The 27852-nt window shown below is 43.8% G+C and overlaps 2 protein-coding genes across 2 annotated transcripts in view; one reads left to right on the top strand and one right to left on the bottom strand.

Annotated features, from left to right (window-relative positions):
- Positions 1-27852, bottom strand: part of TTC22 (tetratricopeptide repeat domain 22) — an 83277-nt gene that overhangs the window by 8415 nt on the left and 47010 nt on the right. The gene's annotated exons all lie outside the window — the stretch shown is intronic.
- Positions 1478-26513, top strand: TTC4 (tetratricopeptide repeat domain 4). The gene is made up of 10 exons (XM_006049589.3): positions 1478-1684; positions 2348-2465; positions 3201-3362; positions 6963-7040; positions 8999-9123; positions 14624-14710; positions 16398-16615; positions 17219-17300; positions 23235-23317; positions 25405-26513. The coding sequence occupies exons 1-10, from the start codon at positions 1529-1531 to the stop codon at positions 25505-25507; spliced, it is 1212 nt and encodes a 403-aa protein (XP_006049651.3). The 5' UTR covers positions 1478-1528; the 3' UTR covers positions 25508-26513.

The raw sequence follows: 27852 nt of genomic DNA, 5'->3' as shown, positions 1-27852 counted from the left end.
CTATGACCCCACCTACTTTGCTGACCTTCCTCTTAACTCAGCATGCAGGCTGTTACCCACCCCCATGTCTCTGCACGTGGACTTCACTGCCTAAAATGCCCAACTTCCCTCCAGCCCCTATCCATCTGCAGAGACCTTCCCCATCTCTGCTCTGAGATCTGCATCATTTCCTCAATGAACCCTCCTTGAATCCCCCAAGGAACAGCCATTCCTCTGTTCCTCCACTGAGCTGGCTTGTGACTAGACTGGGTTCAGACTGGTCTGCTGCGTGCTTATCTTTCCTTCTAGACCAGGCTGTGAGCTCCTGAGACTGGGGCATCCAATGCAGGGCCCAGCAGCCATTTGCCGGGAACCAAGTGGTTGCAGCAAGGCACACCTGGCCCAGAGGCCTTGTTGCCATCTCAGCTGTGGGGGGTAGGGGTTTGTGCACGTGTCCTAAGTCACTTCAGTCGTCGTGTCTGACTCTTTCTGAGCCCATGGACTGTAGCCTGATAGGCTCCTCTGTCCATGGGATTCTCCAGGCAAAGATACTGGAGTGGGTTGCCCTTTCCTCCTCCAGGGGATCTTCCTGACCCAGGGATCAAACCTGCATCTTTTGGCAGGCGGGTTCTTTACTACTAGCCCACCACAATTCAGACTATTTCTGAATCCCAATCAGAAATAGTCTGATCACATCATTCCTTTCCTCAAAGCTCTCCAAAGGGTCCCATTGCACTGTGAGGAAAACCCAAACCCTCAGAATCACAGCTCATTATCTTTCCTACCTACCTGCTACTCACTGTCTTTTCTGCACCTTGCACCTTTAGCCCTCTCTGTTCCCTTCTTGGGGAAGGCTCTTCCCCAGACACCCCCTGGGCCACTTCCAAGCTTCTTCCTTTGCTTGAATGCCTGCCCACCCTGTTTAAAACTTTTCTCCCACAGTTCTTGCTACCACTTGACAAACTCCCGTATCTTACTTGTTGTCTGTCTCTCCCCTCTGCTTACTGCTTCCCTGGTGGCTCAGATAGTACAGAATCTGTCTGCAATGCAGTAGACCCAGGTTCAATCCCTGGGTCGGGAAGATCCCCTGGAGGAGGAAATGGCTACCCACTCCAGTATTATTGCCCGGAGAATTCCATGGATAAAGGAGCCTGGCAGGCCTAGTCCATGAGGTCCACAAAGCGTCGGACACCACTGAGCGACTAACACTTTCACTTTCTCTCCTCTACCTTATCAACTCCTAGAGGGCAGGGATTTTACTTGCTTTGCCCAGCACTGTATACCCAGCGACTACAACAGGACTGGCACAAGAAAGGAGCTTAGAAAACGTGCTGACTGGTTAAATAAACGAGTGAATTAAGTGATAGTGCGCTATTGGGCGCAGGGCTCATCCACCGTGCGGGCAGTATTCGAAAGCGCGCGGCAGGGTAGGCGTTTCTTGGGGGAGGGGTGGAGTCGGGTCGGCCACGCCTCCAGCAAGCCGGAAGCAGCACGCCGGCGCCGCCCGGAAGATTGAGAAGGGGGCACCCGCGCCACCGGAAGCTGCCGTATGGTTCTCGGCACCCGGGCGGTGGCTGGATCACCGGGGGCAGACATGGAGCAGCAGGAGCCGGGCGCCACTTTTGACGACGGCATGGACTCATTCTTGGAAAAGTTCCAGAGTCAGCCTTACCGTGGCGGCTTCCACGAGAGCCAGTGGGAAGAGGTGGGCGGGCCCGGGGTCTCAGCACGTGCGTGCGTGGGCGTCGTCCCAGCTCCTGGGGCCTCCCGGGCGCTGAGGCGCTCTACCGCCAAGGTTTGGCGCTGCCAGTGGATAGGTGGTTTCTACTTGCGTGTAAAAAATCGGCCCCGAAGCTTTCAGGATCTTCTTAAGCTGGCAGTATGTTTAGGTGTTCAGGTTTTGGAGTCAGAAACTTTGAGTGCGGAGCTTATCTGAGACCGTCCCCTCATGTGTAAAATTCCTCCGACTGGAGCACTGATCTCTTAGGATGGTTGGCGAAGCTAAAGTGAGAGGGTGGGTGAAGGGCCAGGAACAAACGAGCGCTCAACTCGCTCGGTAGTTACTCCCGCTCTTGTAAGAATGTGAGAACTGAAGGATCTTTAGGTATTCTGCACTCTTATTTGGGGGAGCCTGGAGGGCTGCCGTCTATGGGGTCGCTCAGAGTCGGACACGACTGAAGCGACTTAGCAGCAGCAGCAGCAGCACTCTTATTTTACAGGTGGGACACTGAGGCCGGGGAGGGAGAGATGTCATGAGGATTTGCAAATTATGATGAGTGAGAAAAAACTTTGATGTGGAGAGCTGGATTGGGTCTACTCAGTGGAAAATTGTATTCGTATAGTTCATTCTTCTCTTAACAACCTCCAGGAATTTGAAAAGATTCCTCTGTTTATGAAGAACTCGCCATCAGAAATTGATCCCCTGGAGAATCCTGACTTGGCCTGCCTGCAGTCAATTATTTTTGATGAAGAGCGATCTCCAGAAGGTATCTTCAGTGACTCTCTAAGCTCCTCCATTAAATTGAGATAAAGTGTGAGTCAGAAAGGTTTTGATAGATAACAGAAGTAGTTAGCCAGAGCTAACTTGTCACTATTTATTCCACATGTACTTCTTTGTATACCTACTAAATACTAGGCACCGGGATAGGAAGGAATGCAACTGCCCTCAAAGGTCACACTCCAGTGGATAGCTCAGCTCTCCCAAAGACAAACCTGTGTGATAAGTGCCAAGGTGTTGTGGGTGCTGTTGGAACACCAAAGGTGGGGGGGTGGGTAGGGGCGGGGTGTAGAAGTGGGCTTTCAATGAGTGGGAAATTTGAACTGAATTGTAACAATTTTGTAGGCTTTTGCTAAAGTGAGGAGGGGAATTTGCATTCAAGGGACTCAAACAACATATTAAAAAACAGTAGCCTGATTTCCCCCCATTTCTTCTGTAATTAAAGCCCTCTCTTCAAGAGATAAGTATACTTTTTTCCTTTATGCTTTTTTTGGTGTGTGTGAGCACTTAATAATCTACTCTCTAAGATATTTAGAATCGATTGTAGTTAAGTACATGTGACTTTATTTCTCCATATTGATACCCAGTTTTATAGCATTCATTTTTGAGTTTTCTTTCCCTATTGATTCTTTTTGGTTTGTCATTACATTATTGTGTGATTTAGATTTTTAATGAGCCCTTTAAAAAATAGGGAATAGTGATTTTTTTCTTCTCTTTTTTGCAGATCAGGCCAGGACTTACAAAGACGAGGGCAATGATTACTTTAAAGAAAAAGACTACAAGAAAGCTGTTATTTCATACACTGAAGGATTAAAGAAGAAATGTGCAGACCCTGATTTGAATGCTGTTCTTTATACCAATCGGGCAGCAGCACAATACTATCTAGGTAATTTATTCTATTATTTAGTACTTTATAAAAGATTAACTTATAACAAACCATTACGTGATGGCTAGTGGGGAGGGTTTGAGAGTGTCAGAGGAAAAGGAGCTGTTTATCCCAGAAACCTAAGATAGCTTACTTTAACTGAACTTTGATCTTCCAGGTAGATTGGTCAAAAGGGATGTCAGATAGATTGTATAATTCTTACTGTTTGAGCCAAATGAGTAACATCAAATACCTTAATACATGAGTTGGTATGATTTGGAATTTTTGAGCCCAGATGCCTCTTCTCTCTCGAAAGTAAGTTTTTTCTTTTTTTTCCCCTGGCCTCCTCTCAAGGATGCTAGAAGGATTAAGGTGATAAAGTTCTTTGTGTGAGAGAAACCGTATTAATCCAAGGGAGAATTTCTCAGTAGCGTGTGGGCCCTTTGAAGTAAAACATTCCTTGGACAAGTAAAATTGGACAGTGCTGCTGCTGCTTTGGCGATTTGCAGTGCACGTTAGTATGTTAACACTGAGAAAACCTACAGCAGAGAAGCTTATCCTGTGATTCTCAGGTTTCATGAGCCTCCTTTTCAAGTAACACTTATGAATATGCAGGACTGTTCTGCAGACATGACTTTGGGAAACAACTGATTATTTGGGTGACATCATTGTTGGTATCTAATCTTAGGCATATTAAACCCTTGTTTCTTATCACACAGTTTTAGAGAGGACCTGGGAATGACTTCAACCTTTTCTGAGGGACTGGTAGACAATAAGCCTTAAAGTCTAGCTGGGATAGGTCTACTGGGACTCATCACCTTTGGAGCAGTGTTTCTTTCCAGTCATAATCTGCTCCATTTTTTTTTCTTCTTTAACCTGTTTGATTATAAAATTTTAAAAAGTAAAAGTGGTATAGAACTTTTGAGATTATTTGAGCCAACCAGCCCCCTCATTTTACATAGGTGTCGAGAAGAACCCCTTTGGTTAGTGCCAGACTCTGGACCAGAAACCCAGTCTTCTTACTTCTGGAGGAATACATTGTCTTCATTCAGCACACTGAGTTCTTGTTCTGTGCTAGGCACTGGCCTCATAGAAATGAGTAAGACCTGACTTTTCCTTAAAGGAGTTTCATTCATTTACCTATTCAAACAGTAAATATAAAGCATTTACTATGTGCTCGGCACTGCACTGTGAGTAAGAGCTACATAGTTCCTTTCCTTGGGGAACTAAAGAATGTTACATATAGGCCTGCTGCTAAGTCGCTTCAGTTGTGTCCGACTCTGTGTGACCCCGTAGACGGCAGCCCATCAGGCTCCCCCATCCCTGGGATTCTCCAGGCAAGAGTACTGGAGTGGGGTGCCATTGCCTTCTCTGACATATAGGCCTAGTAAGACCAAAAGCACCTTGCAAGAAAAACAAAACAAAACAGGTATTTGCGATACCAGAGGAGCAAATGCATAATCATCAAGAGATTTCTTAAATGATGTCACTGGTATGGCTTACAAACCACTTTCACATTTTTTTATCCCTCTTGAGTTCATAGCAACTATGTATGGTAAATAAGGTTAACAGCTTTATCCCTAGTTAACAGAGTAAGAAACTGTAGTAAAATGTAATAAATGTGTAAAATGAATTGCTTTAAGAGTATGCAGTGCCAGGATTAGGATTCAGAGTCAAGTTTGACTCAGAAAACACTAAACAAAGACCCCTTTATCCACTCTTACAGAGGTACCTGCTGCTGTTGATTCCTTAGTACTGGGTACTTTGTAGGCTTTTCAATATACTTGGTAGCTTTGAATTTTCCCTCTACTGGCTTAGACTTCAGTTGTCTCAAGCCTAATTAGTCATTTAGCCTGTGCATCTTTGTTCTCCAGCTTTAAAATGTGTTCCATTTTCTCATTCTTGTCTGTGTATTAATGGCTTTTTTTTTTTTTGTCAAGTGATAGGGGTTGAAATGCATGTTCAGTCTACTACCTTTAAGCAGAAGTTTTTGGATTTCTCTTTATGTATTTTTTCCACAAATAAGATCATGCTGTTGTTCCAATTCTGTGTTCAGTTTTCACTTAATTTTATAATGTAAACAATTTCACCTGTCATTAAATTATTTGTGAATACTGAAGTTGCATCATATGGACATGCTGCTGCTGCTACTAAGTCGCTTCAGTCGTGTCCGACTCTGCGACCCCATAGACGGCAGCCCACCAGGCTCCCCCGTCCCTGGGATTCTCCAGGCAAGAACACTGGAGTGGGCTGCCATTTCCTTCTCCAATGCATGCAAGTGAAAAGTGAAAGTGAAGTCGCTCAGTTGTGTCCGACTCTTAGCGACCCATGGACTGCAGCCCACCGGGCTCCTCCATCCATAGGATTTTCCAGGCAAGAGTATTGGAGTGGGGTGCCATTGCCTTCTCCGTCATATGGACAAACAGTGTTTAAACTATTTGTTTTACTATACTGCTGTTGTTGAGTATATAGCTGCTTTTAGGCTTTTTTAAGTAATGCAAAAATGAACAAAGTTAGTGATAAAAATTTTCTGATAATTCTGATTATTTAGGCTAAAGCAGGATTTGGCAGACTGTGACTCAGGCCACATCTGGGTCCCTGATCTCCTGTGAGCTAAAAGTGTTTTTTTAAATGATTATGAAACGAAGAATGTGTAACAGACCATATGTAGCCTGTAAAGTCTGAAATATTTACTATATGTCCCTTTAGAGAAAAATTTTGCTGACCCCTGGGCTAGAGCTTTAGAAGTGAAATTAATAAATATATACCAAACTGTTAGTAATACTCACAGTATAAACTAGAGAGTGAAAGTTACCTCTTGCCTCCTAGTTTGGATAACCAGTGTTCATGATTGCACACCTTTTTTTTTCCTTTTTAATGCATTTACACATGTATGTGTGTACATGTGCCTGTATCTTTAGATTGGTTTTTTGTTTTATAAAGATCGGCTTCTGTACACATTGACCCACCACTTAAAACAATGTAGGAAAGACATCCTGTCATGCCTTTTACATACAGATGTATCTTACTCCTTTAATAGCTGTATTCAGTAGTATGGATTTACTATAATTTATTTCATCTTTACTAAATTGAGGGTATTTAGGTTATCTTTAGCTTTTCACAATTAAAAATAATGCAGCAGCTCACATGCTTTTACATTTGTCCTTGGACATTTTTTGCAAGCATTTTTTCATTTTTTTGCAAGCCTTTTTAAGGATCAGTTCTTTGAAGAGTATTGTTGGGTCAAAGTGAATTTGACCCATGCCAGTTTGCTCTCTTGGTTTACTCTCAGAATGCCCTTTCACCATATCTTCACCAATATTGGGTATTACCTGTTTTTAATTTTCAGTTTCATGTTAATCTTAATTTCTCTAATCAGTAGTGATTTTGAGCATTTTTCCATGTGCTTACTAGCCATTTATAGTTGTTTGGTGGGTTGCCGGCTATTCTGAACATTTCTGAGGTGCTTGATGAGCATAACAATTTTTTTTCTATAAACAGTTGCTCTGATTTATATTTCTCCAAGATTGTCCAGGAGTGTTTTTGTTTCTACATGCAAAATTTTGGAAATAATCCGATCTCAAAACTTGTTTTCTCGTTTACTGAATGGTGTTTTGTCAGGCAATTTTCGTTCTTCTCTCAATGATGTGACGGCTGCCAGAAAGCTGAAACCCTGCCACCTCAAAGCAATAATAAGAGGTAAGTCCTGTAGAGCTACAGTGTGCCTGTCACCATGGAAAGTGGGCACGCACAACACCAGAAGTATTTTAAAGTGCTAAGATACTAATGAAGTTACCTTATTTTTGCAATCTTAGTATTAAGTGGTTATCAGCAGCAACATGCCATTTTTAAAAGAATTCTCCGGAGAATAATTCAACCCTCTGTGTTTTAAGAATTGGTAGAGAAATTGAAACTCCACATTTTAAATTAATAAAGGATAAAATTAATTAAAGCAGTTCTAAAAGCCGCATTCTAATTTTTTTTCCAAATTAGCTGATTGAAAGACAAGATCTTCAAATGCCATGTTATTGTTAATTAAAAGATAAGTTATAGGACTTTTGCTGATAACTCTGATGTTCAGATGTTCCCAGATTATTTTTTCTGTCCTGGTCTGACCTTTGTATGTAATAATTTGCTTTTATTACTTGCATACTTCACCTTTTCTTTGGGAAGCTCAGTGGTGCTTTGTAAACTTTAATTTATTCATTACATATTAATCTCTATATCCCCATGGACCAACTTAAAATGCTTTATTAAAATTTTGCTTATGTAATCATGGTTAGGGAGTTTATGTAGATCCAGGCCCTTCAGCTATAGGGAAAGAAGATAGGCAAATACGTTGTGTATAGTCATGTGGAATTGGCTACAGGCTGGAAGTCTGTAGCTTGCTTGAATTGTCGTTTTTACCTTACTGTGTGGCATTGGCAAGACACCCATTCTATCTCTGAAAGCTGAGGTTGAATTCTGTTGACATTTAAATTTTTTTAGGTCAGATGTTTTTAAATTCTGTAGAAAGCCCAGAGGCTAACTGGAGGAAAAACACGATTAATTAAAGGAGAGGTAGCTTAAACTGGTTGGAGAAGGCAATGGCACCCCACTCCAGTACTTTGCCTGGAAAATCCCATGGATGGAGGAGACTGGTAGGCTACAGTCCATGGGGTCGCTAAGAGTCGGACACGACTGAGCGACTTCACTTTCACTTTTCACTTTCATGCACTGGAGAAGGAAATGGCAACCCACTCCAGTGTTCTTGCCTGGAGAATCCCAGGGACAGGGGAGTCTGGTGGCTGCTGTCTGTGGGATCACACACAGTCAGACACGACTGAAGTGACTTAGCAGCAGTAGCAGCTTAAACTGGTAGCCATCAAGAACAGTTTTAGGAGATACCTAACATGTTTGGTTTTGCCATTGCTTTTGTGAGTGACTGAGGCAAATTCTGCTTTCTCTCTCCATTTAAAGTCATCTGAGATGGACTTTATTCTTCTCATTTATAGATGAGCAGCCTAAAGCTCAGGGATACTCAGTCCACTGTCTAATGTTTAGTTGGTTGCTGCTGCTGCTGCTGAGTTGCTTCATTCGTGTCCGACTCTGTGTGACCCCATAGACGGCAGCCCACCAGGCTCCACCGTCCCTGGGATTCTCCAGGCAAGAACACTGGAGTGGGTTGCCATTTCCTTCTCCAATGCATGCAAGTGAAAAGTGAAAGTGAAGTCGCTCAGTCATGTCTGACTCTTAGCGACCCCATGGACTGCAGCCTACCAGGCTCCTCTGTCCATGAGATTTTCTAGGCAAGAGTATTAGAGTGGGGTGCCATTGCCTTCTCCAGTTTAGTTGGTTAATGACAGCTAGATTTCCAGCCCAGATCTCTCTGATTCCAAAGACCATGTTCTTTGCCACTAAGCTGTAGCCTTCCCTACTTTAAGAGTTCTTGATACCAGAAAGAGAGTTTTGAGCTGAATGGGACCTAGAAACCTTTCTGATCTAAAATACAAGAAACAGTGTTCCTTGTCTGGGGAATGCACTAAAAGGGACTTTATCATCCATTTCCCAGAACTTCAGGCTACTGGCTGGTAGCTGGTTGAAGTTGGGGGTCATGTGCAAGGATGGCTCTTTCCATGCATCTTGTCCCCGGATACTAAGGGTACTGGGTTCTACAGGTGCCTCTTGCCATTTGGAGCTGAAAAACTATGTCGAGGCTGTGAACTGGTGTGATGAGGGGCTGCAGATAGATGCCACAGAGAAGAAGCTTCTGGACCTGAGGGCTAAAGCAGACAAGTTGAAGGTTGGTGGCAAAATTAATTAGCATCTCCCAGAGTGGATCTTGGGTCCAATTGTATAATTTTTCTTTAAAACAAAACCCAGGGAATTCCCTGGTCATCCAGTGGTTAGGACTTTGTGGTTTCACTGCTGAGGGCCTGGATTCAATCCCTGGTGGGGGAACTAAGATCCCGCAAGTCATGCGGTATGGCTAAAAAAAGAATACAACGGACACAACCCCGAATCAGTCCCTACCCATGAGGCTCTAGAGGATACAGAGAAGTAAATAAGTAATTATAACATGATAGAGGTAAGGAAGAATATATAGTACTTGATAAATTTGTGACTATTATGATTTGAATAAATAGACTAGTGGCATAGTCTAGTGTGCACACTGAGTATAACTATTGAAAGAGGAGGGGAAAGACAGTTAAATGCTTGGGATGTTAGGCTTCTGTTTGTTCGTTGTTGTTTAGTTGCTGAGTCCTGTCCAGTTCTTTTGTGACCTCATGGACTGTAGCCTGCCAGGCTCCTCTGTCCATGGGATTTCCCAGGCAAAAATACTGGACTGGCTTACCATTTTTTTTCCAGGGGATCTTCCCAACCAAGGGATCAAACCAGTGTCTCCTGCATTGGCAGGCGGGTTCTTTACCACGGAGGCATCACGGAAGCCCTAGGCTTCTATAATGCTGTGTAACTTCCAACATTAAGACATCTTTAATTTGCTGATGAAATGTGACATTAATGGTACGCAACAGCAAAAGTGATGATTAGAAACAATAGTAATAACAGACCATCACTACCAAAAAAAACTCAACATTAGCACTTACTGTATGTATGTTCCAAGTTCTATTTAAAAATTTTACTGTATGAATCTGTCTAAATCACACATAGTCCTATAAGGTAGGCACTATTCTGATACACTTTCCACTAGTGAGGAAGCTAAAGCAGAGAGATCAGAAAGTCACATAGCTGGTGAAGCTGGGCTTCAGTCTGGCAGTCTGGCTGCAGAGTCTACAGTCTTAGTCCTCTGCAATACTGTCTCACATGTTTGTTCCATAACTAGACTTCAGTTCTCTTGATTCTTGGTCTACGTCTCTCTCCACTGCTTACACTATGAAATAGGAATTTTCAGTACCATGGGAGCCTAGAGCTGGCCCTGAACAGGGATAAGTTTTAGTCAGAAGTCATTCTGGTCATGTCTACAAAAGTAGAGGTATGGACCCACATGGTTCAGGAACAGAATTTTGAGCCCAGGCAACTAGGTATGGCCAGAATTTCTAAAAGTGGCTTATACAGGAGAGAGTATCTAGAAGGCTACTGTGGAAGGCCATTGCCAAGCCTATCTGCAGAAGAGCCCTTCAGTTCAGTTGCTCAGTCGTGTCTGACTCTTTGCGACCCCATGAACCGCAGCACTCCTGGCCTCCATGTCCATCACCAACTCCGGAGTCCACCCAAACCCATGTCCATTGTGTCGGTGATGCCATCCAACCATCTTGTCCTCTGTTGTCCCCTTCTTCTCCTGCCCCCAACCTTTCCCAGCATCAGGGTCTTTTCCAATGAGTCAGCTCTCTGCATCAGGTGGCCAAGGTATTGGAGTTTCAGCTTCAACATCAGTCCCTCCAATGAACACCCAGGACTGATCTCCTTTAGGATGGACCAGTTGGATCTCCTTGCAGTCCAAGGGACTCTCAAGAGTTTTCTCCAACACCACAGTTCAAAAGCATCAATTCTTCAGCACTCAGCTTTCTTTATAGTCCAACTCTCACATCCATACATGACTACTGGAAAAACCATAGCCTTGACTAGACAGACCTTTGTTGGCAAAGTAATGTCTCTGCTTTTGAATATGCTCTCTAGGTTGGTCATAACTTTCCTTCCAAGGAGCAAGCATCTTTTAATTTTATGGCTGCAGTCACCATCTGCAGTGATTTTGGAGCCCAGAAAAATAAAGTCAGCCACTGTTTCCACTGTTTCCCCATCTATTTGCCATGAAGTGATGGGACCAGATGCCATGATCTTAGTTTTCTGAATGTTGAGCTTTAAGCCAACCTTTTCACTCTCCTCTTTCACTTTCATCAAGAGGCTCTTTAGTTCTTCACTTTCTGCCATAAGGGTGGTGTCATCTGCATATCTGAGGTTATTGATATTTCTCCCGGCAATCTTGATTCCAGCTTGTGCTTCCTCCAGCCCAGTGTTTCTCATGATGTACTCTGCATATAAGTTAAATAAGCAGGGTAACAATATACAGCCTTGACGTACTCCTTTTCCTATTTGGAACCAGTCTGTTGTTCCATGTTCAGTTCTAACTGTTGGTTCCTGACCTATATATAGGTTTCTCAGGAGGCAGGTCAGGTGGTCTGGTTTTCCCATCTCTTTCAGAATTTTCCACAGTTTCTTGTGATCCACACAGTCAAAGGCTTTGGCATAGTCAGTAAAGCAGAAATAGATGTTTTTCTGGAACTCTCTCGCTTTTACGATGATCCAGCGGATGTTGGCAATTTGATCTCTTTTTTCCTCTGCCTTTTCTAAAACCAGCTTGAACATCTGGAAGTTCATGGTTCACATATTGCTGAAGCCTGGCTTGGAGAATTTTGAGCATTACTTTACTAGCGGGTGAGATGAGTGCAATTGTGCGGTAGTTTGAGCATTCTTTGGCATTGCCTTTCTTTGTGATTGGAATGAAAACTGACCTTTTCCAGTCCTGTGGCCATTGCTGAGTTTTCCAAATGTGCTGACATATTGAGTGCAGCACTTTCACAGCATCATCTTTTAGAAATTGAAATAGCTCAACTGGAATTCCATCACGTCCACTAGCTTTGTTTGTAGTGATGCTTCCTAAGGCCCACCTGACTTCATATTCCAGGATGTCCGGCTCTAGGTGAGTGTGAGTGATCACACCTTCGTGATTATCTGGGTCGTGAAGATCTTTTTTGTACAGTTCTTCTGTGTATTCTTGCCACCTCTTCTTAATTTCTGCTTCAGTTAGATCCATACCATTTCTGTCCTTTATTGAGCCCATCTTTACATGAAATGTTCCCTTGGTATCTCTCATTTTCTTGAAGAGATCTCTAGTCTTTCCCATTCTGTTGTTTTCCTCTATGGACCTAAATGGAAGCGTTATGTCCTGCAGCACAAGTGTAATTAAAGGGAGATTTCAGGGCCCAAAAGCATAACTCTGAAATGAACTGAAGCCTTGCAGCAATATGGGTAGTGGTTATTCAAAAATAATGGCTGAACCTTCTTAAGAACAGCAAGCTTTGTGGCATTTTACCTTGCCCTATCCCATCGCTTCTCTCCCAAGGTCCATAGTAGCCTTGAAAGCCAACAGCCCACAATTATGGTGAAAATGAGCATCCTGGTAGCCACCAGAGGAGGCAGAACAATATTAAGCCCCATTGCCAGAAGATTGTCATTATTTGACCATCTAGAAGACCCCACTCACAAGTTGTTTTTATTTGAGGCATCTTGAAACTATCCCAGTATGAAAAGCTTTTTCACAGAGGGTTGGGATTGGAGGCATTTGTTAAATATGATTTGAGGCAATTATGTAAGATTTCATCTGCCTGAGGCAGTGTTAAACAGTTGAGGCAAGTAATAGGCTTACCAGAAAACTTAAAAAGGACAAGCTGGGGAATGAGATTCTGTAGGGTCTTTGAAAAGCTCCAGTGTTTTCCTGGGAATCTAGAAGGTCTTGTATGAATGTTTTGAGCGATCGCCTCTGCTTCCCAAGAGGCTCGGTGGTAAAGCATCCACCTGCCAACGCAGGAGATGCAGGGGACCTGGGTTTGATCCCTGTGTCAGGAAGATCCCCTAGAGGAGGAAATGGCAACCCACTCTAGTATTCTTGCCTGGAGAATCCCACGGACAGAGGAGCCTCGTGGGCTCCAGTCCATGAGGTTGCAACGAGTTGGACACAACTGAAGCGACTTAGCATGCAAAGGCAAAGAAACTCATAACTCATACAGTCCATTAGCAAAAGCAGTATTCCAAGAAAACTTTGTTCTCTCAATAGAGGAACTAAGTCCTGTCCCATATTACTATTAGTAATTTTAATTTGGTAAATTAAATTTACCTAATTTAATTCCAGCCTGACTGTGTACAAAACTTCTTTTTCAAGGTTCCCTTTTTCAAATCTCACAACTTTCTGTATCCATATTAGTTCCTTATTTTTCATCTAGAAACAGTCAGCTCTAGGACAAAACCACATGCTCTGGTTGCGGGGGCTTCAGTAGTTGTGGCATGTGGGACCAGGGATCAAACCCATGTCCCCTGAATTGCCAGGTGGGTTCCCAGCCACTGTACCACCAGGGAAGTCTTCCCTTACCTTTTCAGAGCAGTTCCTAGAGCTACCTGAGAGGCCGTCTCCCAGGTTTAAGTCCTCGACAAGTCTTGCAAATAAAACAAAAATCTCACCTTTTTAGGTTACGCTTTTTTTTTTTTTTTTTTCAGTGAACAGTTGCTAACAGACTCTGCAACAGAAGTAACATGAACTTGGTTAACCTAAGTACAATAAGTAAGACATGTTTACATTGGTTAAACCAACAAGCTTAAGCTAGCTTTATTATCACATATAATTTAATATTGAATATTTCCAAGATCATGTGAATCTGAAATTCATTCTGGCCAGTTTCCATTATATTTAGAAAAAGTTAATTTGTGTTTACTTTTAAGTCTGTTAAATAGAGCTTTCTTATACATTTAATTTTGATAATATTTTCCATAGAGACATCTTATATGCATAATGTACACATAGACGTACAAACAGATGAAACTGGAGACCTTTTAGCTTGAACATGTGCATGGTTTTAAAGCCTAAAGTACTTACTGTCTGGCCCTTTAGAGAAAAAGTTGGCCCCTATTAATCACAGTCCTGAGGGTTGGAGTAGGATCAGCTGGTTTTGGGCAGACTAGTAGGAAAAGGAAATCTGAGTTATAGTTCTGCCAGATGAAGTAGACTGGTGATATTTTTCTCTCCTGAGCTGTAATTGTGCAAAAGGCAGAGTCTGTGATAAGTTTTTGGCCCAGGGCAGGGTCTCTGATATGTTCTTGGCCTGGGTTTTTCCCAGTGTGTTTTCCTGTACTCCATCCATAACAGAGAAGTTTTAACGCCCCATTGGCCCTTATGTCAGGTCCTCTTTCCAGAATGCCCTTTCTCTTTCATCTGGTTTCTGTCTAAACCCACCTCCATGGGACAGAATCAGTCATCACGCCCTCCTCTGTGTTTCATAGCACTCAGCTTGTACTCCCAGGCTAACACTAGACCTTTTCATATGTCTGTCCCCCTCTGTAGACTGTGAGTTCCTAGGATAGGTTTTGACATTACTGTTGCCACTGGTCCTAGCACTCAGACATGTGCTTCTTAAATGTTTATTGAACTGAATCCAGCCAGTGGTGTTCCTTGATATATAGGAGCCAGAGTTGAATAGAGACAAGAGATAGCTATTTAGGGTCAGGCTAGAGTAACAGAAGAGGAGAGGAGGCAAGTTCCCTAGAGCTGATGCATCTGAATTTTTCATTTTCAGCGAACTGAACAGAGGGATGTAAGGAAAGCAAAGCTGAAAGAAAAGAAGCAGCAGGATCAGAATGAGGCTTTACTCCAGGCCATCAAGGTGAGTTCTCAAACTTTCGCCCTATGGTCTTGCAGAATTCACTCATCATGAAGTTGATCGGGAACCTTTCTGGGGATGCTTTACCTGAATGAGTTGTTCATTTTCTTTCTGCTTTTGGTGAAGCAGTGTGACAAGTCAGACTCCCTGAGTTCAGTCAGCTGTCTCAATTGTATGCATGTGTTGGTTTCAGGTAACATATACTGAATAGTTGCTATGGGTTAATCATTATCTAATCTTCACAGTAGCCTTCTGAGGTGGGTCGTCTTGTTCCTTCTTATTCCACATAGTCTCAGAGAAACCTCACCCAGCTAGTGTATGTCAGAGCCAGGTCCTTGCTGTTAGTCCCTGTGTTTACTGCATCCTGAGAAAGTGATTTTAGGATGTAGCTCTACTATCTATCACAATAACACAAAATTCCACCTCCCCTTCCCTCTCTTTCCTACATTTTAAATAAATGTAGGAAAAGTCTGATCCAGATCTTGCTTTCACAAGTCACTTATTGAGCCTTGGCTTCACAGGGGAGGTGATACTGGCTATGAGTTTGGTTCTTGATTTCATTCTTTGTTGAGTTAAATTATGTACCTCCTTAAAATTATTTGCTGGCTTTGAGAACTTCACAGTACTAAGATGCACTCTACTAGTCCTGCCCTACAACAGAAAATCTGTTAACATTTTAACAGATTAAATAGAAGGGAATAACTCCAGAGAGATTTGGTCATTTTCTCAAATGTAGAGTAGTGGAATGCCTAGACATTGGCCTACAGACATTATTTTGGTACTCTTCTTTAACTCTGCATCTGAAACTTCATTGTACTTGAGAACTACTCTAGAGAGTAATATACCCAAAGCTATATATATTGTATTTTAGTGGTTTAAAGCTGGGTCAGCAAGCTGCAGCCAGTGGCTCATGGCCCTGCCTATTTGTGTCTTACGATGACTCTTTTCACACTACAGTGGCAGGGTTGAGTAATATCCACAGAGACCATCTGGCCCACAAAACCTAAAATATTTCTTAATCTGACCCTTTCAGGGGAAGTTTGCAAACCCCTGGTATAGGCGATACCATCAAGGTCGTTTTGATTGTATGTCATTTTTCCCTTGTGGGCTAGCCTTAGGAAACTCCACCCAGCATACGTAAGAGGTGACTCTACCATTCAGACCTTTGATTTATCCTTATTTCTATGACAGACTCAAGATTAAGTCAGTGTATGTATAATTTTTGGTATCCCATGTCCCAGCCAAGTTGAAAACATTTGCCATTTTTGTACATGCCACTCTCTGTATTTTTTAATACCTTTGCACATGCTGTTCCTTGGCTGTTCCCTGAGGTAGAATGCCCTTCCACTCCCCATGCGCCTCAATTCTTCTGCCTTTCAGAGTCATTGTTCAAGACCTAGCATTGCCCAGTCACCTCCAGCCTCCAGGCTGAATTAATTATTCATGGTCTGCAGTTTCACAGCTTTACTTCTTCCCTTATGTTGGACTTATTACCATGTCTAGTTCATGTCTGTGACAAGAGTCTCGCTTGTGGTAGATGGCCAGTAAAGGTGAGTTCAGCAGGTGTCAGGGATAATAAAGATGAATCAAGCTGGCCTTCTCAGAGCTTGTAGTGTTACAGTTTTCCCTGTTTTAGTGAAGTGAATTTGCATCCTTCTCACATAACATGTATGTTTTTGCTTTAATCCAGGCTAGGAACATTAGGCTAGTCGCTGAAGCTGCTGGAGAGGATGAAGACTCAGCCTCAGAAAGTCTCAGTGAGCTTGTCCTGTATGGGCTCAGCTCTGAGAACCCCTATGGAGCCAGGCTGAGTGTGGATGACCAGGGAAGACTGAGCTGGCCTGTGCTTTTTCTGTACCCCGAGTATGCCCAGTCGGACTTGGTCTCTGCTTTTCATGAGGATTCCAGGTAACTTCCTTCTCCGAGAGCCTTCTGTGGTGCTTGCATGCGCTTCCCTGTTCTTTTGGCAGGATGGACAGGTAGAATTTTGGGTGAGGAGGGAAGAGAATAGTTTGAGAGAGTTTTATTACACAGTCTGGTTTAGCGTAATCTCTCTAACCCATAGCTGATTTCTCCTTTCACTAAGAAGCTTTGCACTGAGAGACATGGTCTCACTCTCATACTACCACCACAGTGCAGTGTTTGTCAAGCACTGGGGGTTGTCTCTTGTGAGAGATGGAAGTGTTGGAGGTAGTACGTGGATAAAACTGAAGGGTATGTTTATTAGAAAACATGTAACTAGTGATTTTAACATGTGGTTTCATAGTTAATGGTTAGACTGTGGCTCAGTATAAGAATGTTGTTAATCCTGAGTCAGTTAAAGAGAATTACTATGTCATAATGGGACAAATGATTCACGTATTTTGGGCACTGTTGTCAAAATGGATTAGGTCTGCATTTCATGATTTATACATTCTTGATATCTCCGTGAATTGGTGTCCAGGGGATGGGATGTGGGAAAACAAGATTATGAGTTACTGATACCAGAAAGTACATGTTATATCTCTTTAGGTTTATTGATCATCTAATGGTGATGTTTGGTGAAACACCCTCTTGGGATTTAGAGCAAAAATACTGCCCTGATAATTTAGAGGTAAGGAAGTTTTCTTTTGTCACTCTATGAGAATTGGGGTTGGGGGAATTGGGGTGGAGCAAGGTTTCACTGCCTTTTAAAAAAAAAATTGTGGGAAAATACAAAACACATAAAATTTACCTTTTTAAACATTTCAAAGTGTACGGTTCAATAGCATTAAGTGCATCCACATTGTACAACCATTACCACCATCTGTCTCTGTTTTCATCATCCTGAACTGATGTACAGGAACTCTGTTCCTCCTCGCTGTCCCTGAATGGACCCACTCTAGGTGCCTCATGTAAGTGGAGTCATAGAGTATTTGTCCTTCTTCATCTGGCGTAATTTCCTTGGTGTACTGTCTTTAAGATTTATCATGATGTAGCATGGGTCAGAATCTTACTGTTTGTAAGGCTGAATAACATTCCACTGTTGCAACTTTGAAAAAAAAAATCACAACTTACAGAACAAAGAAATTTGTCTTCTGTTTGAGGGTAAGATGTCAACTGATGCCCCATCACCTCTGAAGACTCAAGTGTCTTTTCCTACACACAAGGATGTTTTCTTTCGTGATCCCAATAAATCATCAGAATCAGAAAATTAACTTCGATACACTAGTACCAGCTAATCCTCGGACTCCATTAGTTTTCACAGATTTCCCCCCCAGCCCTCAGAAACACTTTTTTTTTTTCCGCACATACTACTAATTAAAAAATTTTCTTTTAGTTGAAGTGTAGTTGATTTACAGTATTGTGTTAGCTTCTCAAGTATACAGTAAAGTGATTCAGTTATATTTTTTCCAGAGTATTTTCCATTATATGTTACTATGAGCTATTGAAAATAGTTCTCTGTACTATACAGTAAATCTTTGTTGCTTATGTATTTTATGTATAGAAGTTTGTATCTGTTAATCCCATGCTCCTAATTTATCCTCCACCTCTTTCCCCTTTGGTGGTAATGTTTGTTTTCTGTGTCTGTGAGTCTCTTTCTATTTTACATGTAGATTCATTTTTATTTTTTTGTTTTAATTTTTTTGGCCACATCACATGGTGTGTGGTATCTCAGGTCCCAGACCAGGGATTGAACCTGTACCCCCTGCAGTGGAAGCACAGAGTCTTCCATTATACCGCTGGGGAAGTCCCTGTATTATTTTTTAGATTCCACACATAAATGATACCATATAATATTTTCTTTTGTCTGACTTACTTCACTAAGTATAATATTTTCTAGGTCCATCCATGTTGCTGCAAAAGGCAATTTTTTTTTTTTTTTTATGGCTGAGTAATACTCCATTGTGTATATATATAACATTCTCTTAAGCCAGTCATCTGTTGGTGGGCACTTGGGTTGTTTCCATTATTGGCTATTATAAATTGTGCTGCCTTGAACATTGGGATACATGTGTCTTTTCAAGTTAGAGTTTTCTCTGAATATATACCCAGGAGTGGGCTTGCTGGATCATATTGTAACTATTAGCTTCTTAAAGAACCTCCATACTGCTTTCCATAGTGGGTGCACCAATTTACATTCCCACCAACAGTGTAGGAGGGTTCCCTTTTCTCTACATCCTCTCCAGCATCTATTCGTAGACTTTTTAATGATGGCCATTCTGACTGGTGTGTGGTGTTACCTCACTGTGGTTTTTGATTTGCATTTCTACAATAATTAGCAATGTTGAGCATCGTTTCATGTCTCTGTTGGCTACCTGTATGTTTTCTTTGGAGAAATGTCAGTTTGGGTCTTCTGCCCATTTTTGAGAGTTTTTTTTATCATGAGTGGATGTTGAATTTTGTCAAATGCTTTTTTGGTATCTGTTGAGATGATCACATAGCTTTTGTCTTTCCTTTTGTTAATGTGATATATCACAGTGATTGATTGGTGTACATTGAACTGTCCTTGTGACTGTGGAGTGAATACAACTTGATCTTTTCTTCTTTATACTCCCTTCCCCCACATTTTGTGATTTTTATGTCCTATTTATTTTATATCTTCATGTTTATCCTTTTGCTATTATAGTTTTAATTGCCTTTATAGAATTTTTTGGATTTATAATCTGTGTACTGGCTTAAATGATCTTCTATCCTTTTAAATATTTGCCTTTCCCATTGTGATCTTCCTTTCCAGTAGATTCTGCTGCTTTTTTACTTAGAGAAGACCTTTCAGTACTAAAGACCCTCAGTATTGCTGAATTCTTTTAGTTTTGCCTGTCTGAGAAATTATTTATCCTTCTTTCTATTGTAAATGATAGTTTTGTCAGATAGGGTTGTGGATTTTTCCTCTTCAGGACTTTGACTATATCATGCCACTCTCTCTGGACTGCAGTGTTTCTGCAAACAAATTCCTCTTTAACTGACTCTTTGTCTTTCTCTTGCTGACTTTGGAATCTTCTCTTTAACTTTTGCTCTTTTAATTATGCTGTGTCTTGTTCTGGATCTGTTCGGGTTCATCTTGTTTGGAACCATCTGTGTTTCCTGTACCTGGGTATCTATTTTTTTTGTTAGGTTTGGAAAGTCTTCTGCCATAATTTCTACAAATACATTTTTGGTCTCCTTTTCTCTCTCTTTGCTTTCTGGAGCTCCTATTATGTGTAGGTTGGCATGCTTTATATTAATCTATAGATGTCATTTTGTGTTCTTCTTTTTTTTAAAATTTGTCTTTTTGACTGCTGTTCTGATTGGGCGGTTTTCATTATTCTGTTTTCCAGATCACTTATTTGTTTTTTTGTGACATTTAGTCTGCTGTTCATTACTTACAGAATTGGTTTTTATCTCAGCAATTGAGTTGTCTAATTTCGATTGATTCATGTTTGTAGTTTCTAGTCCTTTTTACAGTGATCAGCATTTTTACTGATAATCTTTCTTAATTCCTTTAGCATTTTTATTACCTCCTTTTTGAACTTGAGGTCTAATAGACTGGAGAGATCGGTTTCATTATTTGTTCTTTCAGGGGAATTCTGTTCTTCTAACTGGGAGAAGTTCCTCTGCTTTTTCATTTTACTTCACTTTCACTATCTCTGTGAATTTATGAAAACAGTTACCTATTGTGGTCTTAAAAAAGCATTCCTGCTCAGAGCGTGTCCAGTACTTTTGGCGTGAGGGCTGTTTTGGGCAGGGATGCCAGCCGCGTCTTCTTGAGTGTGCTGTCATCCCCTTGATGGCGGTGTGGTTGGTGGTGTGGTGTGTCTAGAGGCTGCCTTGGATGTGAGGTGGGGCCTCCTCTCTGCTCCATGGCTTACTGGGCAGGGTCTGCTCCCCCGTTGTTGGGGTAGAAGCCATGAGGGTCAGGATGGATCAGGCTTCGTTGCCCTTGAGTGTGTGCCCTGCCGCAAAGAAGGTGGTTGCTGAAGCAAGTGAAGTCCATGCAGTCTCGGTGAACTTGAGCGCCACCATCGTTCCCCTCAGAAGCAGCCCAGGGTCGCGTCCTTGTCTCTGTTGTGATTGTCCCAGATCTAGTGCAAGGCTGTGGTGTGGAGTAGGCTGGAGTTGGGGGTCAGGGTGTTGTGGCTGCAGGAATTGAGGAGGCTGTGGTGCGACCTGGGACCTGGGCTGCCTCTGTGGCAGACCTCTCCCAGGACCTGTCCACTCTAGATCTGACAGTAAGTTGCCATGTGGAGTGGGCAGAACTAGGCTGCTTCCGTTGGGAAACCATCCCTGCAGATACCCGTGCAGGTCCTGACCGCCTAGCCACTGTGTGTTTTTGTAGCACTGCCCAGTGCGTGTGCTGACAGCGTCTGCTGTAGCTAGACTAGCCCCTGCTGTTTGGGTACTGACAGTGGATTCTGCATCTCCCCCAAATCACATCCCAGGCCCTCCAGCCTATCTCTCTGTAACTACGTCAAGTCCTCTTTCAGGGCCTGTCTGCCTGAGATCAGTGCTTAGCTGCTGTATGCCCTTGTGATGCCTGGTGCATATGCTGATGTCTGCCCAGTTTGACCCACCACCTGGTGTATACACTGACAGTGGTCTCTGTGGTTCTACTCAGACCACATCACCCTAGTCTGTCTGCACAGGTAGACTGAACCTGTGCCCTAGTCTCACACCAGGCTGTGGTGTGGGGTGAGTGGGGCTGGGGTATTGGTCCTTTGGATTGGGAAGTGCCTATCGAGGTGGCAGCCTCCAGTGCAGGTCTGTCTCAGTCCTGATTGTCAGCAGGCCGGTACATGTGCTTACTTGTACAGTCTGGGCTTCTCTTTGTGTCAGTGGATTTCCCAGCTGGCACGCAGGCTCCTCAGGGTGAGGGTCCATCCATGTGGACTTCTCTTCACTACAGATCCCTTCCAGTGGTGCCAGTCCCAGCCTGATGCTTTTATTTTTTTCCCCTGTCCTACCTGATTATGTGGAGATCTTTCTTGCAGGTTTGGTTGTATAGGAGATCTTCTGCCAGTTTCTAGTTAGTTTTCTGTGGGAATTGTTGTACATGTAGATGTATTTTTGATGTTTGTGTGTGTAGGAGTGAGCTCCATATCTTCCTGTTCCCACCATCTTGATCCCCTCCGCCAATCACCAGTTATGTTCTTTATAGCAGAAGGAATCCCACGTAGTATTGTATCTAGTGCTCATGTCTCTTTAGTCTCCTTTGAGCTACAGAAGAATTTCACAGTCTTCAGTCAACTTTCTTGATCTTACCACTTTTGCAGGTTATAGACCAGTTATTTTGTGGAAAGTGTGGGTTTGTCTTGTGTGTCTTTGTGACCTAGGTGATGTGTATCTGACTGGAATATCACAGAAGCAGTGCTATGTTCTTGTTGCATCCTGTCAGACGTCATAATTTCAAGTGTCCCATTACTGATGATGTTCACTTTCATCACTTGATTGAGGTAGGGGTATACAAGCTTCTATTCTGCATGAAGTTACTTTTTACCCCTTTGTAGTTAGTATTTTATAGGGAGGTACTTGGAAATGATACACATATTTTCTTGTTCATAAAACCATCATTTATGTCAGTGGATTTATGGTTTCTTATTTTTTAAATTGAGCTATAATCTATTACTATGGTTATATTATGCTCAAGGTGTTTCGGATTTGGTCAGTGGGAATTCCTTCAAATTTGCTTCTGTGTCCTTTGGACTTGTCTCCATTTTTAAAGCACTTCCTTGCTTTGTGTTACAAGGTGTTTGAGGCTCAAATTGTGCTTTTTTTGCCTTAGCTCTAGAATCAGCCATTTTTCCCAAGGAGCTTTGGTTCTTTTTAGCATAAAATAGTATTTAGAAGTCAAGATCTGTGTAGTAGCTATACTCGTAAGTACAGGGGTGAGGGGAGGAGAATGCTCACTGCTCCATTGGCGTGCGTGTGTGTATGTGTGTGTGTGTATAAAAACACGATCTGTCACTGGTATCTCCAATTCTAATCCTATACCAACTCTTTCTCTAGTTTTGCAGTGGCTTCTATTATTATTAATATATTTGTTGGATTGGTTGCCCTGCATTTAATTGCCCTCCCCTCACCACCAGCATCCCCTCTCATGGGGAGCCTCCCCCCCTCACGTGGACTGACTCCCGCATCAGCCTGCTGTCCCAGCATGGTGCCCTCCTCATCCTTCATACACTATCGCCTTGCATGGCTCAACCATCCTGCAGGAATGTCTGTCTTATCCAGCGGGGGTCCTCACTCCCCTCAGCAGGCCTCCCCCTGCCATGAGTGGCTGCCCTTCTCACCCTGCTTGGCTGGCCAGTCCCCAGTGAGAATGCACATCTCCACTGGCCGGGCTTTGACACCTGCCCAGGGCTGCCTCCTGTGTGGACATCTCTCTTCCTCTGCTCTGGGCCACTGCTGCTTCCTTTCCCCATACCTAATGGCTCTACCACTGAATTGTTAGGGAAGGAAAGCTCATAGGGCTGGATTTGAGTCTCAACAGTTGCCATCTCTTACACATTTCCCCAGATTTGGCCTCAGCATGCCTAGTGTCGCTGAAGCCCTTTACTGGTGTGTGACTTCTGCTCCTCTGTTCATCCTACAGGTCTACTTTGAGGATGAGGACAGGGCAGAACTATACTGCGTGCCTCCCAGTAGCACCCTGCTGCAGGTGCTGCAGCACCCCAGGTGAGTCACCTTCATGGGGCTGAGTAGACCAGAAGGATGCTCAGGCACCATCCCAGGGACACAGCCAGGTTCTCGTTTCACTGCTGAGCACTGGCCTTGTACTCCCCTCCCTTCTGCCCTGGATGCAAAATTGTGAGACAGCAGCCCACGGAGACTGGCCCAGGCTTTTGGCCACACAGGTTGCAGTGTGCTGACTCAGCCCATTGCACTGCAGCCGTGACATCCTCAGGGGGAAGTGAATGGGGCTGGTTGGAAAAGAAACCGCTGCCTGGTTTTTGTACCAAAGACAGCTGGGATGGCCCTCCTGTTAATTGTGCCTGTGTCCCTTGATGTTGTCGTATGGAAAGAGCATTGGCTCTTGAAGTCAGACACCATCATTTAGTGGCTGTGTGCCTCTTAAGCCCATACTACCTCCCTGGGTCTGTTGGCTCATCTCTAAAGTGAAGATGATAACTCTTGTCTACATATTTCTCAGGTAGGAGAGAGAGTAGGAGTCAGTGCTCTGATGCACTGAAAGGGGTGGTCTGCTGTGAGAGGGCACCTTGGTTAGTTGCAGTGGGAGCCAGTTGGATTTGGCAGTTGTCTCTTAGCTTTGGGGGGTTCCTGGACTATAAGGTTATGCCCTCAATAGCTTTATAGTTGACCCTTGGGCCACTTTTCCCTGAGCTTTGAGCAAAGCAAATGTCTTGGATTTAGGTTGAGTCCAGTGTGCTAAGGGTGGTTGGGTTTGAAAATGGTGGTTGGGTTGGAAATGAGGCTGGAGGACCATGTTAGGACCGTGTGTGGCAGCCTCGAATGCTCTAGGGAGCATGAATCCTGACTATGGTGTGTGGAGCCCTAGAGGGCGTTCAGGTAAAATTTACCAAGTAGTGTACAGATCTTAAGTGTGCTGTTCAGTGGTGAGATGTGAAGTAGGGCTGGATTGAAGTTTAGGAGATAGATTGGGATGGGAGTTGGTGATGTGATGACTGACTCAGTGAGTGTCTAGCTGGTCTTGATGCTCCTGCTTTGGCCTGGCAGGGAGGAGGTGAGGATTTCTTCAGATATGATTGATGACTTCTCTTGGCAGCATTTTTTTTTTTCCTAGCCCTAAATTACCCTTCTAGTTTATAGACAGATTTTTAGCTCTTCGTTTTCTCAATTGTTAGCAAATTATCCAGAATTCTTTAAAGGCCTGAGGTCTACTCTACCTTATCTCCCTGAAAATGCAGAGAAATCTTAAATATAAAGCAGACTGATTGATGGAGGAAAACCAGTTTCATGCTTCTGAGAAAGTATGAATACATTGGAAGTCATTATTTTTTAAATGATGAGCGTAGGCAAGAGACTACCCAGCACAGAGTAACTTCAGACCAGCAACGTCAAACTCTGGACTGGGTGCTGGGCCACAACACAGGCTCCTCTGGCCCAGGGCCAGGCCCACAGGTGCAGAAGCCCCTGGACCCGAGTCCAAGGCCTTGCCTGCTGTCCAGCTTGCCTGCTCCATTAGCTTTATGCCCAGCAACAGTAAAAGCTCTGGTGACCCACACCTCCTGGCTTGTTCTCTCCCGTGCCCATCAGGACCCCTTTCCCAGTTAATGCAGGCTGAGACATGACAGCTCCCAGAAACCTGTCCTGATTTCCCTTTCCCGTAGAGGAATTATGTCTCTTTGGGCTAACACTGTACCTCAGAAATGCTTCTACAGTTGTGCCTCGCTGTCATTATTTATCTCCCTTCCTCCAGACAGTGATAGTGGCTTTTGTTTGTTGTTTAATCTGTTTTTTTCAGCACAAGGCCTGGCTTACCCTGGGCACGTACTGTTGAATGAAGGAATGAAAGCATGTTCTTATTTTATTTCATGTTTAGCCATAAACATACATGATGCTAGAGGACCCAGAGGACTGGCCCAGAGGTTCTGGCTAGGTTCTAAGGGGGAGGGGGTCAGGCTGATTTGCAGACTTATAAACAACCAAGCAAATACATGTGCTAAACTTGAGTTTTAATGTTGACTCATATCTAAAGGTTCACCTTGACTGTTGTTGGGAAAGTCCATGGATGATTAAGATTGCAATTCAATTATCCCTCTCTTTCGTTGTGTTCACTGCAGGTACTTTGTAAAAGCCCTGACACCAACATTTTTGGTCTGTGTAGGATCCTCTGGTTTTTGTAGGAATTATCTCCGAGGGAAAAAGGTGCACCAGGTAAAGTGACTGGGCCGTGCTGTGGGCGCCAGGCTCCCTGGACCTCCTCCCTCCTCCACCTCAGCCTGGAGTTCAGCACACTAGAATCAGCAAGGTCTACTCCTCGAACCCAGCACTTTATTCCTGTCACCCCAGGGACAGGCCTTCCCTGCATCATGGTTGGGGAGGAGCTGCTGCCTTCTTGAACTTTAGCCTCTCGGGTCAGACCGCTGAGCCCTAGCAGGCCTTCACTGTGCCCTCTTGCTGCTGAACTCTGTGCCTTGCTTATGGCATCCTTGGACTCACTGTGAGTTGTGTTAACCACCAGCCTCCAGCTCTGACCTGAAGACTCACGATCCAGTGACATGGTTCTGCAGCTGTGTGCCTCACACTGCACACATACACGGCCACACGTGATTGGAAGGTGTTAATGCTGAGAGGGCCTTCATGAACAGAGGCCCGCTCTGTTGGGATCCTGTAGATGCCTTGGGGTGAGATGGGGCCAGGGAAGCCAGGTCCTATTTCTCCATCTTTTATGAAGACCTGCAAATTAAAGGTCCTCTAGAACCCCTAAAAAGTTTGCCATGTTTCCTGATCTTTGCAGTATGGAGACCTGTGACATACTTAGACAGTACATCAGTTTTCATATTTAGAATTTTATGCCTTTTAAGCGGGAAAATCTTTCTGCACGTTGAGTCACTGTCATCTGTTGTATTTTTGTCTACAGCTATTTGCTTCCTCCTTCCTAGAGGATTTTATATGTCCTTACCTTGCATTGCCCACCCCGTGGCCCAGTGAGGTGGGTGCGTCCTTCTCCTGATGCAGAGGGATGTGAGTGGACATGTCCAGGCAGAGCTTGCAGAGCATGGCGCGGTGGGCTCATGCTCTTCCCTCTGCCTGGGAGTGTGTTTCCCAGGGTGGGGCTGTTCCTTCAGCTGGATGCTAAAGCACGTGGAGCAGAGCTGAAGCAGCTGGCCTGCAGCCATTGACTGTGATATGAATGAGAAATAAATGTTTGTTGTAGTATTAATAATAAGCACTGAGATTTGGGAGTTGTTTGTTACTATAGCAAAGCTACCTAATACATCATTAAACTGAAACCAGCTGCTCTACTTAAGATAGACTAACTCAGGGTTTTCTGCAGCGCGTGCTGTCATCTATGAAGGGCAATTTGCTGTGGAATGTTTACAAAGAACCAGGCAGCTTTCCTTCCAGGTGCAGGTCCCTGCTTGTGGCTATAGAGCCAAAGTCCAGTGTCCATCATGAGCCTGGCTCAGGCCACACAGGCCATCCTCTCTTACTTTCCAGCTAGATTCTGTGCCCTTCCAGACAACAAGCCCTGTCCCAGCTTTGCTCCACTGCAGCGGCTATGGTGATGGGCAGCCAGGGTGAGCACAGGAGTGTGGGGCAAGGGCCCTGAGCATTCCCCTTCCATAGGGGCGGGACCTGTGGGGTTCGGGACAGGTGGCCCTCTTGTGAAGTGGATGGGTGTAGTGGGGCCTGTGGGCCTTGCCCTCACCTGGTGCCTCCATGGCCACTTGCCCATGCCTGGGATTCCAGCAGAGCCAAATCAGAGCTCCCCACAAGGACTTAACCCTTCTCCACCTCATCTTATAGATGAGGAAACTTAGGCTCAGAGGAAGGACAAGGGCAAGGCTGAGAAGCCAGAATCTTTGGCATCCCCAACTTGAGGCAGAGCCTTTCCCACCATCCCAGGGACCCTTCTTCCCACAAGACTAGAGTACAGCCCTTCTCAGGGCAAAGGGTCAGGGATGGTGGTGGACTTCCCCAACCTGTCTGGTTACTTCTGTGAATTTAGGGTGGAGAACTTGGTGGGGGACAAAAAAACCCCTTAAGCCACACCCTGATGAAACACTTCTGGAGGTGCACAAGGGCAGGCAGAGAGATGATAAATGGCTGTCAACATGGACAGCAAGCAGTATGCAAACCCTCATCCTAAGCCATGTTCTCAGTTCTAGGATCCCAATTTTATAAATAAGATGGAGGCACACAGTCTCACCAGTGAGTATCAGACCTGGGATCTCACTCCAGAGCCCACCTGCCTCCTCTCTCAGGTTCCTTTCCTTTTGTTGGCTTTAGCAACATTTAATGGGCACCAACCAAGGGCAACCAACCTAGACAGCATATTAAAAAGCAGAGACATTACTTTGCCAGCAAAGGTCCATCTAGTCAAGGCTGTGTTTTTCCAGTGGTCAGGTATGGATGTGAGAGTTGGACTATAAAGAAAGCTGAGTGCTGAAGAATTGATGCTTTTGAACTGGGGTGCTGGAGAAGACTTTTGAGAGTCCCTTGGACTGCAAGGAGATCCAACCAGTCCATCCTAAAGGAAATCAGTCCTGAATATTCACTGGAAG

Source organism: Bubalus bubalis, chromosome 6 (genome assembly GCF_019923935.1).
Source record: "Bubalus bubalis isolate 160015118507 breed Murrah chromosome 6, NDDB_SH_1, whole genome shotgun sequence".
NCBI classification, from domain to species: Eukaryota; Metazoa; Chordata; class Mammalia; order Artiodactyla; family Bovidae; genus Bubalus; species Bubalus bubalis.
Note: the sequence above shows the minus strand (reverse complement) of the source record. Positions and strands in the feature narration are given on the sequence as shown.